Consider the following 18,514-nt stretch of genomic DNA (forward strand, 5'->3'; position numbering starts at 1 on the left):
GCATTAAAGGGCATTGAGGAAAATGCTCTTTCTGTGTTGATAGCGCTGGAACTGGCTTTTCATACATGGTTATATGTATACAGTTTAATGATATGAAATGACAGTTTCAGCCTGGAGGTCTAAAGGAAATACAAAATCAGTTTGCAGAAGGAACATATTTTTTGATAACAATGTTTTAAGTGAAATAAGTTTTTCAGCTCCTACCTCACAAAATTTTCATGTAAGTTTTTCTCCTAACCTGTCTCGAAGGTTAGATGCCCGAGTGTTGTCATCGCCTCCAGACTACTGGAAGCTGCTGTCTTCCATGGTCCAGTTCAGTCGAAATACAAATATTCCTTATTACTCAAATTTGGGACTGCTTCATCACAGTATCTTCAATTGCATGGTTCTTAAGCCTTCCAGAAGAATTTTGAGATTTAGAGAGAACAGTATTTTAAGTTTACACAGAATACAAGTTTAAATGCAAGGAACAATAAATCTAAATTCCTTTATTACACAGCCCCAGAAAGTGATCTCAATGTTAAAATAATTCAAAGATTGGTCAAATAGCTGCCAAAATTAAAAAAAAAAAATATGTATCTAATCCTCATCCTAATTTAAAGATAATATAAACTGTTTCTTAAGGGTTAAGACATTGTGACATTCATGAACCACTAGATGGAAGCAGATGCTTGCTGTCCATGCATATCTAGCAACTATTTGATCTTTTTCTCTCAAAATGAGAAGATAAAGAAAATGAGTTGATTTATGCTAGCAGAAAATCAGCCTAAGATTAGACTAAACTTTACTCTAGTAACTACATATATTTGACTGTAAATACTTAACAAAACTTTTATTTTTCTATTTAAACTTCACTAGTGTATGAAATTCCTTCTGGACAGTTCCTGAGAGAGTTTTATGGTCACCTTAACATAGTGTATGATCTTTGTTGGTCAAAAGACAATCAATACCTTCTTACTGCATCCTCTGATGGCACTGTCAGGTCAGTATGATGATGATGTTCTGGCAGATAGCATCACAAGCAGAAAAGAAAGCGGTCCAATTCAATATCTTACTACAAACTGTATTATACTGTTTTAGTTAAAGTTTTAATTATGTTATGACTACAGTAATATAAAAATTGTGATTGGGTTAGACACTGACACTGTATTTACTATATTGGTTTCTAATGTATATGTATGTGAGACCAAACCTTTTCAAAAAACTGTAGTGTTTAATTCTACAACGTAGTGAAAACCCAAAAGGTTTTTCAGTATTTCAAGAAGACACTGATACAGTTGTGATATTTGGTCCCTGGAGAAATTGCCATGCTATGAATGCAGTATTAAGTTTGCAAATTTGAACATGAAGCAATATATTGAAAATGTAAGATTCAGGTTATGTCTATAAATTGGCCACACTGCATATATGTATGTTGGTGGAGTTTTTTTGTTTTTGTAAACTTATTTAAATAATTCCACTTAAATTGCTGAAAATAAAATTTGATATTGTTATTTCTTAAATCGAACGTGTACACATTTTCCTCTACAAATAAAAAGTGTTCTTCAGTGCAATGTTAATACTAATCTGTTCAACTTTTAAAAGCCAAAACCCTTAAAACTGTAGAAATACATGAAAATATGGCTGTGACACTGTACAATTTTATGATGAGCAACTTCATTGGTTTTCATGGAGCTTTTTTTTTTTTTAACTCTTCAGATTCCTATGTGTTGTTTCTGTTATGCAACTCAGTAATGCTACAGGCAGTTGCATAATTGAAATGCCAGAAGAATTGTTAAAGGGTATATCGTGTATGTGGAACTGGTTTAGGTTTTTTTGTTGCTTGTATGTAGGCATAAAAAGAATGTTTTGAGAACGCGGCCCAATTTTTTTTTAATTTGGGAGTGGATTAAATAATATTTTTTTATATTGAGGTAAATATTAATTTGGCATTTATGTTGCCTGTAAGGAGGACCAGCTGTTCCTCAATTCTTGAATTTGTGGCAGCAAGTTGAAACTGTAGTGGTCTACCTCCTTTTCTGTGTGCTACGCATGGTCACTGTACGAGTTATTAGTTCCTGTATTTATTGTCCGTTGCCTTAAGCTCCTTAAAAAGTTTCAGCACCCCATTGCTTTAAATTCATTATGAGTTTATTACTTAGACCATCTCTTGTACTGAATTCTAGGGCAACTTGAAGGGAAATTTGGGAACTTCTGTGAATTCTTCTTTGTATACTCTTTTATATTATCCTCCAGCCTTTGCAAGGTTTAGTCCCACATAATTTGTGAGCAATAAATTAATTTTTATGTTGTTAGAGCAAAACCATTCTAAAACATAGGTAGATTCCTTGTGACCTTTCTGCATTAAGTTGCAAATTAATTGTACTCTAAAGGGTTACAGGTGACTCTGAGGTCACCTCAGAGTAAGCTTAGAATTCGTCAATAGCCACCAGAAGTGGTCACCTCACCTGGAAGGGTGTCACTAAAGCAATTCAATTCCATATTGTAACTGAGCACTCTGTTTAATGTGCTGCCCAACTGTATTTAATGATTCAGGTACTGTTCTATTCTTTGTGGACTTATCTTTGGGGAAGGCTCAGTGATAAAACGTATACCATCAAATAGAAAACACAGAAAAATCTGATCTTACAGCAATGGGTGTCAAAGGATAGGAAATAGATAAATAGTAAGAAGTGAATTTATGTGATGCAAACATCCTTGAGATCATGGTCACTGTTTGGTTGGTAATTACTATTGTAAAATTTTCTGGGGTTTTATTTATATTTAGTGACCCTAAATGTTCTTTTGTGGGTTTTTTCTTCTAACATTTTTTTAAATTAGTGATATCCAACAAGGTCTTGAATTGGTTATAACTCCTGAAAGAAAGAAACCGATCCGTTCCATGAAATTCTTTATGTGTATTTTAAAATGTGTAATATATCCATTAAATGAGTAAGTAGTCATGAGTTTACTTTGAAGACAGAGTACTATGTAAAGCAGTAAATGTTTCTTAATTCTTGTTACAAACTACTGTATTAAAGGATTAGATATAGGTGAAACAAATTGGTAGGATAAGTGGGTGTTGTTAGGTGTTTGCAAGTATTTACCTCTAGAACCACTAGCACAAAATCAGTTATATCTCTGTGTGTGATTGCTTTATACAGTAGATATCCTAACTTTATTTCCTTTTAAGAATGTGGAAAATAGAAATGCAGGCGGCATCTGCAGTGAGAGTTTTCCCTCATCCTTCGTTTGTTTACACTGCAAAGTACCACCCAATTGCTGACTCATTGGTTGTGACAGGATGTTATGACTCAGTGATTAGAATCTGGAATGCAAATGTGAAAGAAATCCATGGGCAACTGCTACAGGAGCTTGATAGTCATAAAAGTTTCATCAACACACTTTGTTTTGATGCAGAAGGTATGTAGGTAATATTACTTTTTATAGTTGTCTTTTTTGTCGAAGGCCAGCTTGACTAATTTGCTTTCTGTCATAGAGGCAATGTATTCTTCTTAGGAAGAGATTATTTACTGTGAGGGTAGTGGGACACTGGAACGGGTTGCCCAGAAAAATTGCAGATGTGCCATCCCTGAAGGTGTTCAAGACCAGATTGGCTGGGACTTTGGTCTAGTGGAAGGTGTCCCTGCCCAGGTCAGGGAGGACAGAGGTAGATGATCTTCCAACCCAAACCATTCTGTAATTCTTTGGTAAAGAAAATGAGGTAGTATAGTTAGATTGTGAGAATTTTAACACTAGACTGCAGAAGTGAGAAGGTGATGAACTTTTTGACATTGACAGAAATAGGAAACACTGAGAGAAAAGGACAGAGATTTGACCATTGTGAGTCATATTAACTGGTAGATTAACCGCTGAAAGTGAGTGATGTACTGGCGTGTACTAGTGAAGGAAGAGTTGAAGATGAATAATTAGAGGTACTTGGATGTGTTTGACTTTTTCTGGTATTAGTGATATCATTAGTTATCAGGCGGTTCATTTTTGGAGGTAGTCACTGAAGTAGGTACTATGGAGAGGAAAGCTGCATTTTTATAAAGAATAAATATTTGTGCTTAAAGAACAAGTATTGGATAACGGTATTTGTTCTTGTTCCAATTAAAAGTATATTCTATATCTGATATATATGCTAAATCCAAATTTATGGTATCAACTTATATCATGCAATATGAGCAAAATGCATTTGCAAGTAGTATATTATAGCAAAAGAGATGGAAGAACTGCCTATTCACAAAAATGCTAGAATGAAATGATAGAAAAAAAAAAGGTGATTTCTTGTTCATATATAGTTTTCTGTATTATTTTTTTGGTGTGGTGCTATTTCACTTATAAGGCATTATTTTACAGGACAGCACATGTTCTCAGGAGATAGTTCAGGATTGATAATAGTTTGGGATACACCTGTCAACGGAAGTTCTCAACATCTGTTTCAACACTGGAGGATCAATAAGGTATACAGGTTTCTTAAACTAGCATTGTAATTTTTATGTGAACTGTTCTAAATTTAGTAATTTGATTTGAATTCGAATTTTTTTATACGTTACCTTTTGTTTAGCTGCAAAGGTGTATTTTCTGTAAAAACTAGTACAAAAGAACTGAAACAATGTGCTGTGATTCAGTGACTTAATTTTTTTTAATTGTTTTGCAACTTAATTGGGTTGGGCACTGAAACAAGCTCCACAGGGAAGTGGTCACAGCACCAAGCTTGACAAAGTTCAGGAAGTGTTTGGACTCTCAGGCACATGGTTTGTTCTCTAGAGACAGTAATAAAACAGACCATAGCCTTTACAAATCACCTTTGTTCATACCTTAGAGGCCTAATGTTCAGTTGGCATTTCTGTCTTCAGCTGAATTTTTTTAAATTCAGTCACAACAGAATCTGCCTTGTGGTTGAGAATAGTTGATGTCTAGGATGTAATGCCTTAATATAGGAACAAACTTTTTAATCAAATAGAATGAATTGAGAAAAAAAGGGTAATGCAAGAGAAAAATGAATAATAACGTGTAGAAAAATGAGTTTTAAAACACAAGGTTATATATTTTTCTTTATTTTCCTTCTTTCGGTAGGAAATAAAAGAAAATGATATTAAAGGGACACCAATAAATCATTTGGAGGTGCATCCGAATGGAAGGCGTTTATTGATCCATGCCAAAGACAGTATCCTGAGAATTATAGATCTCAGAATGTTAGTATTTTTGGTGACAAATGTGTATTTCCTTTTTGTTTTAAAATTTACTTGGGGAAATAAAATACCATAGATGTATTAGGTGTGTAGCTGGGGAGGAGAAAGATGTCCTAATAATCAAGGGTTAGGAAATGGTTTCAAAACACCGCTGTATTACAGACCTTTTGTGTGATGTTGGGTAAGTCTTTTAGAATAGAAGATCCATAAATTACTAGATTACGTGGGAGCATAAGGTGGCATGAAAAAGACAGTGTTAGTCTCCTAAAGATTGAAATCCCTTTTCAAATGCAATCTAGGCATGAAAATAACTTTGAAATGATAACGTTTATTTGTGTGTTAGTTTCTCATTGTTAAGACTCTGGGAAGGGTATTTTGATAATGAAACAGAATATGATTGTCATCATAAATACTGAAAAATGCAATGATGATTGTATTATGGTGTATTAAGCAGGCTGTGAGATATTTTGACATAGGTTTTTGATGATTATCTCATTCTTAATAGTTATGAACATGATTCTTTAGTAATAAACTACAATAAAAAGCAAGGGGATTACAGACTCACTTGAGTCTTTGATGTTGGAGAGTGACCAGTTCAACCCAATAATCAAATCACAAACAGCATGTTACTCAGAGCTTTATACAGTTGGGTTTTTAATATCTTGAAGGGTCTTTAATATCTTGGAGATTTTACAGCTTCTGAGAGCAACATGTTCTAGTGTTCATTCACCTTCAAAGTAAAAGACTTTTTTTCTTAATTTTAAGCAGAGCTTCCTATATTTCAGTTTATGTCCATTCCCTCATGTCCTTTCATTGGGTGAAAGTTAGAAGGGTCTCACTCTAATCACTTAAATACGTTGTTAAGATGTACCTGAACATTCTGTTCTGGAAAGTGACATTAAAAATACGAACATGCTTCCTAAATGTTTTATCCTTAATTTCATAAGTGTCTTTCCTCCCCTCACTATACAGAAAATCATCTTTGGAGATATTTAAAAGATATGTAGGTGTGGCACTTAGGTACATAGTTTAGTGCTGGACTTGACAGTGCTGGATTAGCTGTTGGACTTAATGTTCTTGAAGGTCTTTTCCAAACTAAGCTGTTCTGTTATTCTATTGGATTGAATGTTTGAACTAGCTGAAGACTTTACAGTGTTATAGTGCACTTTTCCTCTTTTACTGTAAACAGTACATTATAATGACTATGCAAGAAGCCTAAAGTATCCACTCAATCAAAGCTTGAAATCGGTGGATTGACAGAGCAAACCTGTAGTTTTTGAGGCAGATAGTGTTCTTCTGTTGCTATGCTTTCTAAAAAGGACAGAATTTTAGTTTGAGAGGGGAAAATGGACATGCATATTACTCTTTAAGAAAGGGTTGATATGGGGTGCAATTTCACAATTATTTTAAGTAAGTTTATCCATAGGACGCACCATCTCCTTGGGTCTGCCACACCTTTGGCCATGTATTCCTAGCATTTCCTTTTTATCATCTCTAGAGGTCTTTTGATGCAGGGTGAGTCAGATCAGTGTGCTGATCCGACTGAAAATCAGCCTACAAATACAAATTATTAATTTTCATTTTAATCAACTATCTTATCAAACTTGTCTGATAGCTGCCCGAACACTAGAGAAGAAATGAGGGAGAGCCTGGGAAAACAAGGGTGGAGAGGACAGCAGCAGGACTGCTACTTTGACCACAGCCCACAGTTACATTGGCTTAAGTCTATCAATAAACCACAGGGTCAGATATCCAGCAGTGATAATTTTACACGTCAGCATTAACTGTTCATTCCCTGCATGAGAAAAGAGGGGGCGGAGGTCACAGATCTTCACAATTCACTTTGATTGATAGCTTGTTGCTCTTAACTTTCCTCTTTTAACTTGCTTTTTTGATCTTTTTGGTTAATACTGCTGTCTTGTCACTTAGGTATGTGATCAGAGATTTGGTTCAGTCCTCTCCTTAGGGTTTCATATGCAGGTTAGTTTTACATCTTGCAGAGCTCTTCTGTTGACATCTCAGAGATACTATCTCTTTTTATTCACACAGCTAAAACTCCTTTTTGGGCTAATACAGTCTTGCACTGTGATCATTAAGGAATCCTTTTCTCTTACTTGCCAAATAGAATTGCATATGGAGTATGTTTATTCAGAATATTGTTTAAAATAATCTTCCTGTCATATGAAATGCACTGCATTTCTCCCAGCATACCTCCATTATTTCTTCAGTAACACATTTGAAAAATTACTGGCTTCTGCCTTTGAGGGATGTGGTGGACTATTGCCATTCTTCTTGCCTCAAATTCTGTGTCATAGAATTACTGCTGTGTTAGTCTCCATGTTGAACTTTCATATTGTTTTCTAGGCTATGCCTCATGTTTGAAATAGCCTCTTAAAAGCTGACTTATGCTTCTTTCCATCCTTTTGTAGGTTCACTCCCACTTGATGCCTGCAAACTGTTTGACAGTAGATCATGGTTACTAAGCTGACCAGTAGTGTTTCGCTGGAAAAAGGAATAGGATACCTAAGCTGCAAAATAATATTAAAAATATTAATAGTAAATTAACATTTATATCTTGAAATTTGTTGATTCTACTGCTGATTTTCTAACCAAGGAGACATTAGTCTGAAGAGCTGAAGAGAGCTGCTAGATAAATTTAAGCACTTAAGCTCAAGAAGCGTAATGAAAACTTTTTTGGCAAAGCTTGGAGTAATAGTGCCAATTTCCCCATTTTTTGCAAAGCCCAGGATCAAGACAATGCAAATTACTACATCTGTATCCATTCTCTAGATCTGAGGATTTTGTTTTTCTACTGAAAGACAAGGATGTATGCTTTCATCTGTCATGTCAGGTGCATTATGAAAGTCAGGGAAAATGAAGGGTGAACACTGCACTCTGCAGAAGGTGCATATCTATTTGGGATGCAAGGTGTATTGATTTTTCTGAGGAATAGAGGGGGGAACTGATGCATAAAAAGTTAGATTGTTTATTCTAAAAGTATCTGCTACATTTGTAAACTTTCTTTTTCTTTAGCTTTGCTACGAAGAAATACATAGGTGCCACAAATTACAGAGAAAAGATTCACAGCACCTTAACACCATGTGGTACGTTCCTGTTTTCAGGAAGTGAAGATGGAAAAGCTTATGTTTGGAATCCAGAAACAGGTAACTAATTATTTTATGGTCTTAAGCCAAATTTTCAAGGCTGAGGGGGAAATGATTTTTTAAGCTTTATTGAAACACTTTTGATACAGAATAAAAGTTATGTAAGATGTACTTAAATCCTGAGGCTTTAGCTCCACCTTTTAAATAGCTGTTATTAATCTCTGAGATTTTATTCTCTAGAGGAAATTAATAGAGGTAGCATTTGTAATATCCAGCAGGATTGGAGCACCTGAAGCTCAGCTTTTTGTATGCTGCAATTCTTTACATGAAGGTCTTAAAATGGAATGCACAAAAAATGTTTTAGGTCAGATCAGTTTTTCTGTTGTGCTGTTTAGATTTGGATTTGGGAATCAGGCTTTTGTTGAGAACCACTTCATCTGTTTACCAAGGGTGGTCAGAGACTCAGTATTTTTTGCCTGTGGAATATAAGGTTTCTTTGTAAATTAGTCCCCAAGCCAAGTAGTTTCAAAATAGCTACCAAAATCTTTCTGAAAAAATGTCAAGCAAATGTAAAATAAAGAGTTTGCTGTCTTCTTGTGCGGGAGGTAAAAGAGACAAAAATGACAGTAGAAAGTAGCAGAATACCATTTTGGTTTTGATGAAATAATGTTCTGTCTCTGATTATGATCTAATTAATTTTTTAAAAGGAAAAAGTAAATATTTTAAAACTGGCAGATAACTAACAGTTTTGTTTTGAATTTCTCTCCATGTTTCCAACTACATTAGCTTATATCTATGCCACTACATAATTTGCCTGAAAACTTTAAAAAGAGAATAAAAGGAGGAAGAATCATAGAGTCAACTGGGTTGGAAAAGACCTTCAAGATCATCAAGTCCAACCCTTGATCCAACACTGCCGTGGTTACCAGACTATGGCACTAAGTGCCACATCTAGTCTCATCTTAAAAACCTCCAAGGATGGTGAATCCACCACCTCCCTGGGCAGCCCATTCCAATGTCTTATTTTTCCTAATTTCTTCCTAATAACCAACCTAAATCTCCCCTGGCAGAGCTTAAGATCCTGCCCTCTTGTCCTACTTCAGGTTGCCTGGGAGAAGAGAGCCTGGGAGAAGAGCCCACCTGGCTACAACCTCCTTTCAGGGAGTTGTAGAGAGTGATGAGGTCTCCCCTGAGCCTCCTCTTCTCCAGGCTAAGCAACCCCAGCTTCCACAGCCTCTCCTCACAGGACTTGTGCTCGAGTCCCTTCACCAGCCTTGTTGCTCTTTTCTGGACCTGCTCCAGCACCTCAATATCCTTCCTGAACTGAGGGGCCCAGAACTGGACACAGTACTCCAGGTGTGGCCTCACCAGCGCTGAGTACAGGGGAAGAATCACTTCCCTGGTCCTGCTGGCCTGTTCCTGATCCAGGCCAGGATGCCATTGGCCTTCTTGGCCACCTGGGCACACTGCTGGCTCACGTTCAGCTTCCTGTCAATCCAAACTCCAGGTCCCTTTCTCCCTAGCTGCTCTCCAGCCACTCTGTCCCCAGCCTGTAGTGCTGCATGGAGTTGTTGTGACCAAAGTGCAGGACCTGACACTTGGCCTTGTTGAACCTCATCCCATTGGAATCAGCCCAACTCTCCAGTCTGTCCAGGTCTCTCTGCAGAGCCCTCCTGCCTCCAGCAGATCAATGCTACCCACCAACTTAGTGTCATCTTCAAATTTGCTGATGGTGGACTCAATCCCCTCATCCAGATCATCAGTAAAGATATTAAACAGGACTGGGCCCACCACTGATCCCTGGGGGACACCACTAGTGACCGGCCGCTCTTCTTGTTTGTTACCCATACTGCGTGCGTTGGTGTACATGCACTTCAGCTGGGCTGCTGATTTCACTTCTGACTCGGGCTTTTCACCCTTAGGTTCATCTCTGGAGAGCCTGGTTTCAACTCTTTCCCCCTTCATACCTAGTTTAAAGCCCTCCTGATCAGCCTCGACAACTTATGGGCTAGAGTCCTTTTGCCCTTGCTAGATAGATGAAGCCCATTTGACTCTAGCAGTCTGGGTACCGTAGAATTTGCCCCATGGTCGAAAAAACCAAAATTCTGCCTGTGGCACCAATCCTTTAGCAACCTGTTGTTAAGATGGGTTTTCCTACTCCTCGTTTATCTCTGCTACTACAGGAACTAAGGCGAATGCCACCTGTGCTCCTGTCCCATTAACTAATCAACCCAGGGCCCTGAAGTAATTTTTAATTAGCCTGGTACCTTTTTCATTAATGTCATCACTGCCAGCCAGGACTTTGTTATTAGTATGTTTTCATTGGGTTTTGACTCATTTACACACTGTACTGGCATTCATAGTGCCATCATCTGAAGAGCTAATTTTATTTATATTTTTATATTTATTTATATTTTTAATAATTCTGTGCTTCAACTTTCACTCCTGTTGTCAGTATTATATAGTTGAAATTTGCAGCTAAGATGGCTATCTCTGGTACAATGCAAGCACAAACAAATACTGTGGAACGCCACCTTTCCAGAACTTGCTTATCAGAACAAGAGAACTCAGCTAACGTAGTGTATCCTCTGGGATTTCCTGCAGCTACTGCAACTTTTATGACTTATTGAATTACTTAAAAGCATGCAATATTTTTTTGTCTTATGCCAAATCCTTTTCAATAAGGAAATTGACTGAAGAATACTTATTTACAGTGTCAGACACTGTACTGTAATAATATAGGCTTTAACCAACTGTTATTTTGTTGTATCCAGTGTGTTTCAAATACATTTCTGTGGTATTAATAAACATATTTCAATTCTGTAGGAGATCAGGTGGCCATATATTCTGAACTCTCCTTCACATCTTCACTTCGTGATGTTGCCTTTCATCCACATGAACACATGGTGTCATTTTGTGCCTTTGGTCAAAATCAGCCAATACTTATATACATTTATGATTATAAAGGTACAGTACAAATTTTCTTGATACACACCTGTAAATATTCTATTTTTAGAAGCAATTTTTTAGTATTTGTACTTCTTTTGAGGGAAAAAGAATGCAGTCATATGATGACAATATATACCTTTTTCCTGGGAAATTCCAAAACAGAATTGAACATGATCCCACACAACCTGCTCTAGGTGCTGCTGCTTTAAGCAAGGGTTTTGGCCTAGGCAGTCACCAGAGGTCCTGTATAACCTCAAGTTTAAATGTGCTATTCTATGTCATACTATGTGATTTTTGCAGCACTTTTTCATATATAGGCAGTGTCATACAAATATTTAAAAGCCCTTTTTCAGTATCAAGGTGGATTATGGAGCCAGAAAGTATAATCATTCAGAAAATTAATGAATAGTGTAATCAGAAGCTCAGTATTTTGTGCTGGCTATGTTACAAAATAATATTGAGGAGCTGTATAGAATTGAATCAGACAATGTAGACTTTTAAAAAACAAGTGTTAAATCTGTGGTGCAATTGTGTGAGAGATAGCTTTATTCCCTATGTTATATTAAAGAGAAGATAGTGATAAATGCTCATCTTGAATTTTTGGTATACAAAATAAAGTTCAGATTGTCCTTTGAAGGCTTTTCTGATAGTTGTGTTTAATTAAGGACATTTGCATCTAGACAGTAGATAATGTTAATATGAATTATGCAGGAATTCTTTTGTTTGAATTATGTTTGCAGGGAACATAGATCTGTAAAGCTAATCCTGTCTTTATACACTGACTTTTTAAGTAACATGTAGTAATGAGATTACTCCTATCAAATCTTGGAGTCTAGGTTATTTTTCTGTTGAATTGGTTGACTTTTACAGGAACATTAAATGAAATGACTTTACAATCAATATTCAGCGCTAAACTTCAATCCAGTAAGATATCTGCATTTCAGAGAGCAATGGAATTTTTGGGGGCTGAAGGATTTCTTTAAAATTTTTTGACTATTCGGCAGACAATGAGTCTTAAAAAAATCTAATACTGTAGTTTAAAATATATATATATATGTGTGTACTTACATATTAGAGATCACAGATATCATCACACTGGTAGTTATTTGTATCATCTGACTGCTTAACTAAGTCACTGGTGACAGTAAAATTTTGCATAGGTTGTGGTCATTTTTACATTACCTGTTACTATTCCATTTTTGGTTAAAAGCACCCACTTTACTTTCAGAAGGTAATCTTACTGCCTTAGTGTTGAATGAGTTAATCATGTAGTAATACTAATTTTAGTCACTGACACACTTTTTAAGACTCTAAGAGTATGTTTTAGATACACCAACAGTTTTATTAATATCCTGCACAGAACTTTCGTGAAGAATTCTTTTAACCTATATTGGCTTGAGACCACAGTACAAAATATTGCAAAAGTCAGTTAATACCTTCTGTGCCTGTATAATATGTCTGATAACTTCTGAAATATTACTCAACTATAATAAACTCACTTGAACTAGGCTGGAAAAAATATGAAATGTACCTAGACTTGAACTTGGTACAAGCTTTATACCTTTCTTGACTTTGAAAAATTTTTATCTTCCTGTCCCCCTGCTCTCCCCTCTTACACTGCCAATATTTCTGCATGAGGAACACTGTGGCTCATAAGCAATACAAAAATATCAGTTCCGTGTGAGAGATTACTGAACACAGATAACAGAAGTGAGAATTGCAACCAGAAGAGTTAAGGGAAAATGGGGTAGTATGGAGAAAATTTCATGTCATTTTCAGGTTTTCCCTGTAGCACTTTTAGTACAGATTGTGATGGTGTTTGACTGAAGATATGGCTGGCAAAATGGCAGCAATCATTCCGTTTTGTTTTTTTTCCCATGGCAACGTAAGGCTTCACCTGACACATTAATATTGGTTATTTCTACAGTTGCACAACAGGAAGCTGAACTCATAAAAGATCTCAGTTCATCACTTACCACAGCTGCACCAAGAGGGCCACAGTTCTTTAGCAGTTTTTCTGAAATTCCTGTGCAAAAAAGCTTAGTGATGTCTCCGGCAGATCAGTTTGTCAGTGTTGCAAGAGCATCAATGAGAATGCAGAAGGTGAAACAAAAACTTGATTCTGTTTTGGTAAGTCAAATTTAATTAATTTGCAGAACTATATAATCTTCTCAACCAAAGTTCATATTCTGGGACTGGTATATGTAACAAAACATATATATATTGTCATAAGATCTGATCTTCAGAAGTTAATATGTCTCTTGCTAATATTAATGCACCCATAAGCAGCTCTTTAGAAAAGAGTAATCATATAAAACTTTTGTTTATCAAGTATTGATAAAAGGGATGTTTTTTGCTAGTGCCATTGCCATTCAGACAATTCAGAAATATGATTTATTTCATAGATCATTGTGGCTGAGCTTCAGAATGTTCTCTCTCTTTTGTTTGTTTGGGGTTTTTTTTCCCTATTCACCTTTAAACTTGTATGTGGCATAAATGTCAGGGGTTTTATAGTGTAGAGGGCTGCAGGGCTGACCTCTGTGGGAGATCGTGGTCTTTTGTGTCCTGGGCACAGCTGTTTCAAACCAGCTCTGCAAAGGACAGTACAGAGCCACTGCACAACTGAAACTGGAGCAAAACAAAACAGCATATGGGACCTCCAAGAAAACATACTGAAGAGAGGTCTGTATCTAGTGGGGACAGGAGAGACCACAGCAGAGGAGAAACACAAAGGAAAACATGTCAGAAGGCACAAGTGGAGATACAGGAAGAGAGATAGGAGGCATGAAAGAAGACACAGCAGGAGTCACAAAGGTGATGCAAGAGACACAAAATGATGCAGAAATGGAGATACAGGGGAGACAACAAAGTAGGCGTGAAGGGAAACACAGGAGATACATGAGGACATGCAAAAGAAAACACAGGAGATGGTACATCTCTGAAGGGGCTGCAACCTATGGAAGAATCTGTGCTGGACAGGTACAGTCCCCAAGAGTATTTTATCTGGTGGAGGATCCATACTAAAGCATTTGAAAAGAGTAAGAAACAAGAAGAGTCAAAAAGAGCAAACCACTATACACTTAAGACCACTCTCCTGCAGCACCATACCAAAGGGACTGAGTGTAACCTAGTGGCAAATGCAAGCAGGCTGGGGGCTAGAAATGAGGAAAAAGAGGTGCCTAACGCGAAGCTGGGACAAAGAGGGATAAAAAGTGTTTTTTTGGATGGGTGCTTGACTATTTGTCTTGTTTCTCAATACCTGCATTAGTAATTAAAACCTTTGTAATGGGCAATAAATTTCATTGATATTCCCCAACTCAAGACAATTTTGCATGCAGCAAGAGTTTATAATGGACCTGAGTAGCACTATGAAATTATAATTACTTTTCACAATGACATGAACTGCCTTTGTGTTTGCATTTATTATTTTTTGGTTTTAAGTACTTTTGAATACGTGTAGATTTTTTCATGTAGTTTTAGGTTTTGTCTTTATTAATAAGTGAATCACAAAGGAAGCAGGTGAGTAGATGAAAGCAGTTGTTGCTGAGTTTGCTGTAGCTATTCTTATCATGCTTTAGGGGTTTTGCTTTGGATTTGATCTAGTCTTGTTCCCTGGATTTGACATCCCATTAGGCCTGAGCTTTGAAACTGTCCAGAAGAAAGCTATCTCACAGTCCTTTGATTTTTGGACTGTGAACTCCCAGTGGACTCCTTTCTAAACCCCATGTTGTAGTCCACGTGGATAACAGTAGCAGGTTGCTTCTGCCTTTGAATTAAACAAGGTCTCAGACAAGGAAGGAAGCCTTGTTTCTGATTTCTCCTTATTTTGTTCCTACTCGTCTACAAAGTGAACACTGGTGCCTTCAAGTTGTTTATCAGAGAAGGACACAATATGGAGAGAATGGACTATGTGTCTAGGACAAGTGTTCCTGGAAGATACTCCAGAAGAAATTTTAATCTTCTGGATGTCTCATGAGGAAAAAGATGGGGCTAATGAATTTATGAGAGTCTTCGTCATTGCATCTGTTTAGTCTCAGATTAGCCAGGGGTTCTGGACTGTGGGAAACAAATCTGGTTTAGCAGAGCCACATAGATGTTCCATGGAACCATGTAGCTAGATGAAAACTGTAGATAAGCCTACAGTTGTGTTTGAGAGAATAACTTTCATCCACTGGAGTTTTGTAACCCTAGATTTCCATTGCACAATGACCAGTTTGGGATGAGTAAGTTCATTGTGAGCAGAGTCATGATCAACATTTTTGACAGCATCCTCCAAATCCTCTCCTGTGTGGAAGATGTCGAAAAGGTCATCTGAGTCTTCTCACCATGTGGGTTTCCAAACAGTAGAGAATGGCGATTGAAAGAGTCTGCATGCATTTTGATACCTGTCACATGCAGTGGTGATTATAAACTCTGTGAGAGTGCTTCCTGGCAGAGCTTTATGAACCACTGAGATATCTGGGAGGAGATTTCTTTGAAAGGACTCTTGATACTAATCTTTTCAGTGATCCAACATGAGATTCAGGAGACCGTGATAACGCCTTTTCAAGCAGGGATAGGATCATTTCTTGCATTTGGATGCAGTCTTGCCTGCCTGCATTATCATGTTCTGGACACACCAGAGTAAAATATAGCAACACTAAAACTTAAAATTTCTACTGATTTGTAATTGGGAATTACAGTTTTGGATGTCTGTGCAATTCACTTTTTCATGTGAAAAAAGATGCATGTACGTCAGTGCAGGCTTTGCTGGAAGGCTTATTAGAAAGCACACTTGCATAAATAGTTTGCTAAAGTGTTTGTCAAAGTAAATAAAAATTGCAGCACAGCTACATGCATGAGAATGTGCTTATATTTCTGGGAACAGACAAGTAAAACTAAAGAAAGGAGACTTTATGAAGCCACACATAGGGTGGCTAGCTGCCCTGTGGTAGGGTTGGAAAATGAAAATCCAGACGAGAACACCTTGTATGTATTTGTCTGATGGGAAAAACAGTAGGGAACTAGAAACTATGTAGGCTTTGTACTGGTCTTTAGTTCATGTTTGCATACCAAAAGCTTGTCATAGATTTGTAGGAAATACCATGTTGGGGAAACCATGGTGGCAGCGTACCTTGTAGACAGTAAACCTGGCCTAAGATCATGCCTGGAGTCAGGTTTTATGAGACAAAGGTGCCGGAACACCAAAACAGCAAATCTGCCAACACAGGGGTCTCTGATTTTAACATGTGGGAACTTAAAAGTTACTTTCATATCTATTAGCTGTTAAGTGCAAAGTTTGGAGTTCTGTGACTTAGGTATATGATTTGAAAATGTAAGTCAATACATTAAAGTTTGGTTTAAGCTAGATAGAAATAGAAAATACTCTGATCCTGTATGAGCTTGGGGTTTTTGTGTTGTGACCAGTGCCTCTTTTCCAGGTACCTTTAGAAGCAATCTTTGGGGTTTTTTTCTGTTTTTCTTCTTTGCTACCTGAACGGGAACTTTAATGAATGATAGATGAAGTTTCTTTTCTTTTCCTCTGCAACACTACCATTCTTTTTAGACCAGAAAATGTGTAATTAGAAGCAAGAGTTGACTATTGTGTTTAAGCTTTAACAATTCACAAAAGCTGAGACATTTTGTTACAGAAGGTAAAAATTAATTTCTGTATGAAACCAGAATGCAGAATTGGCTTCTTTACCACAGAGAGAAATCACAGTGTAGTGAATCTTGGCAGCAATTATTATTTATCTCTGCCTCAAGGAATGTATGATTCTATTCACAGAAGTTTTTGATAGGAAAGCACTTATCTCTGGTCCTTGAAAGAACTCATAAGTGCTTTTCATTCAGTGTTACTATTTATGTTTTTAAAATTTCACTTCCATCTAGCAGTGAAAATACCTGTTTACAACTTTGCATAACAAGAGGATGATATATGTTATCTAGGTATGGGGAGAAGGGCTTTCTTTAAAGGTTAGTATTCACCTCTGAAATTGTGATTTTTAGATGCCTAACTCCTTTTTAGCACTTACGAATAGCATCTATATATACTCTGTAGTACTGATCTTGGAATCAATTAAATGTTGGCTGCCTCATCTCTCAACATGTGAATGCTTCTAAATTAAAGTATGATGAGCTTTTCCAGTCTTTACTTCATGCTATATTTATGAAAAATGTATTATTAAAAGGTTATCAAAGTGGTTACCAAAATTCTGATATTTGGAGTGTATTAAGTGTAGTATGAGACAAGTAGAATGTGAAAGTATTCTTTCCTGTATACAGAAATACTTAAAACTGGTGGGTTTTTTTGTCCTTTGAGTGTATTTATTACTGTGGCATAATTCATAAAAGGAGTAGCTACTGTGAGAGAATCCAGAAGCTTATGCCTTGGTTTCCATCAAATGTACTGAACATTCATCATTAAGCTATATGACTACAAAGTATGCTCATAAATGGTGCTTTGGTGTAGTATAGATCAGATAGTATACTTTGTAGTCCTTTCAGATGGTCTTCTTTAAGAATTTAGTTGAGATGCAAAATATATCTTTTTGCGTTAGAATAGAATTTAAAGCCGCTACTTTTCAGAAAAAAAAAACTGTGCAGCCTTTTTGGTGAACACATAACCATGATACTGATAGTATCTATATCATCAGGTGGAAGAAGACAAACTTGTGCTTTTGTCTGCGACAAAGACCTAGACACAGAGCTAGATGCTCAAGTGGTGTTGTTTTGGTTTTTTTTGCAGTCTTGTGAGGATCTGTCCTCTGGTTCATCTTGATTTTGGTAGATTCTGAAATACCGTGCTTGACTTGTGGGCTTTACTGCAAGTCTGGAGTTCTATAGTAACTTACTACGGCTTCTACCTGAAGATGGAAAACTGGAGAGTCATAATATACTAAGTACTGAGGACTCTTTTGAAAGCATTGACAGTTCTGTGAATGTTTTTTGCCAAGTACAAGACAATGCTGCAGTGTTTTTTGCAGGCTGAAATAACTCGATCATGTGTGCAATACAAATTTCTTATCTACAAGCTCTCAGGGGAGGTACTGATATTCTGTATTCTTATCGTATGTATAAGAAATTTGCAATATGTTTAAAACCTTTTGTTTACTTTCTTATATTAGTGGAGAATGTGATCCTGTAACACAGGCCATCATTTTCCTGATGACCAGCACAATATGTCTCATTGGAATGAGGGCTTTTAAATTAAATAGATGTTTTTTAATAGCGATGTGTACTTTTTCCTATTCCTGTATTCCTCTTCAGAATGCTAGGAAATGCTCTTCTTACTCTAGGAAATTC

General features: G+C 36.7%; 1 protein-coding gene across 9 annotated transcripts in view; it reads left to right on the plus strand.

The window, feature by feature from the left end:
• The window catches only part of AHI1 (Abelson helper integration site 1), a 93,921-nt gene that overhangs the window by 23,404 nt on the left and 52,003 nt on the right, over positions 1-18,514 (plus strand). For all 9 annotated transcript variants that reach the window (XM_018078256.2, XM_018078258.2, XM_018078261.2 and 6 more), the window contains 7 exons: positions 859-982; positions 3,173-3,402; positions 4,342-4,445; positions 5,062-5,180; positions 8,211-8,341; positions 11,108-11,248; positions 13,158-13,360. In XM_018078256.2, the coding sequence (XP_017933745.1) occupies positions 859-982; positions 3,173-3,402; positions 4,342-4,445; positions 5,062-5,180; positions 8,211-8,341; positions 11,108-11,248; positions 13,158-13,360 (1,052 nt within the window). The remainder of the gene's footprint in view (positions 1-858; positions 983-3,172; positions 3,403-4,341; positions 4,446-5,061; positions 5,181-8,210; positions 8,342-11,107; positions 11,249-13,157; positions 13,361-18,514) is intronic.

This window comes from Manacus vitellinus, unplaced genomic scaffold, assembly GCF_001715985.3.
Source record: "Manacus vitellinus isolate BGI_N305 unplaced genomic scaffold, ASM171598v3 scaffold_4_pilon, whole genome shotgun sequence".
In the NCBI taxonomy this organism is placed as follows: Eukaryota; Metazoa; Chordata; class Aves; order Passeriformes; family Pipridae; genus Manacus; species Manacus vitellinus.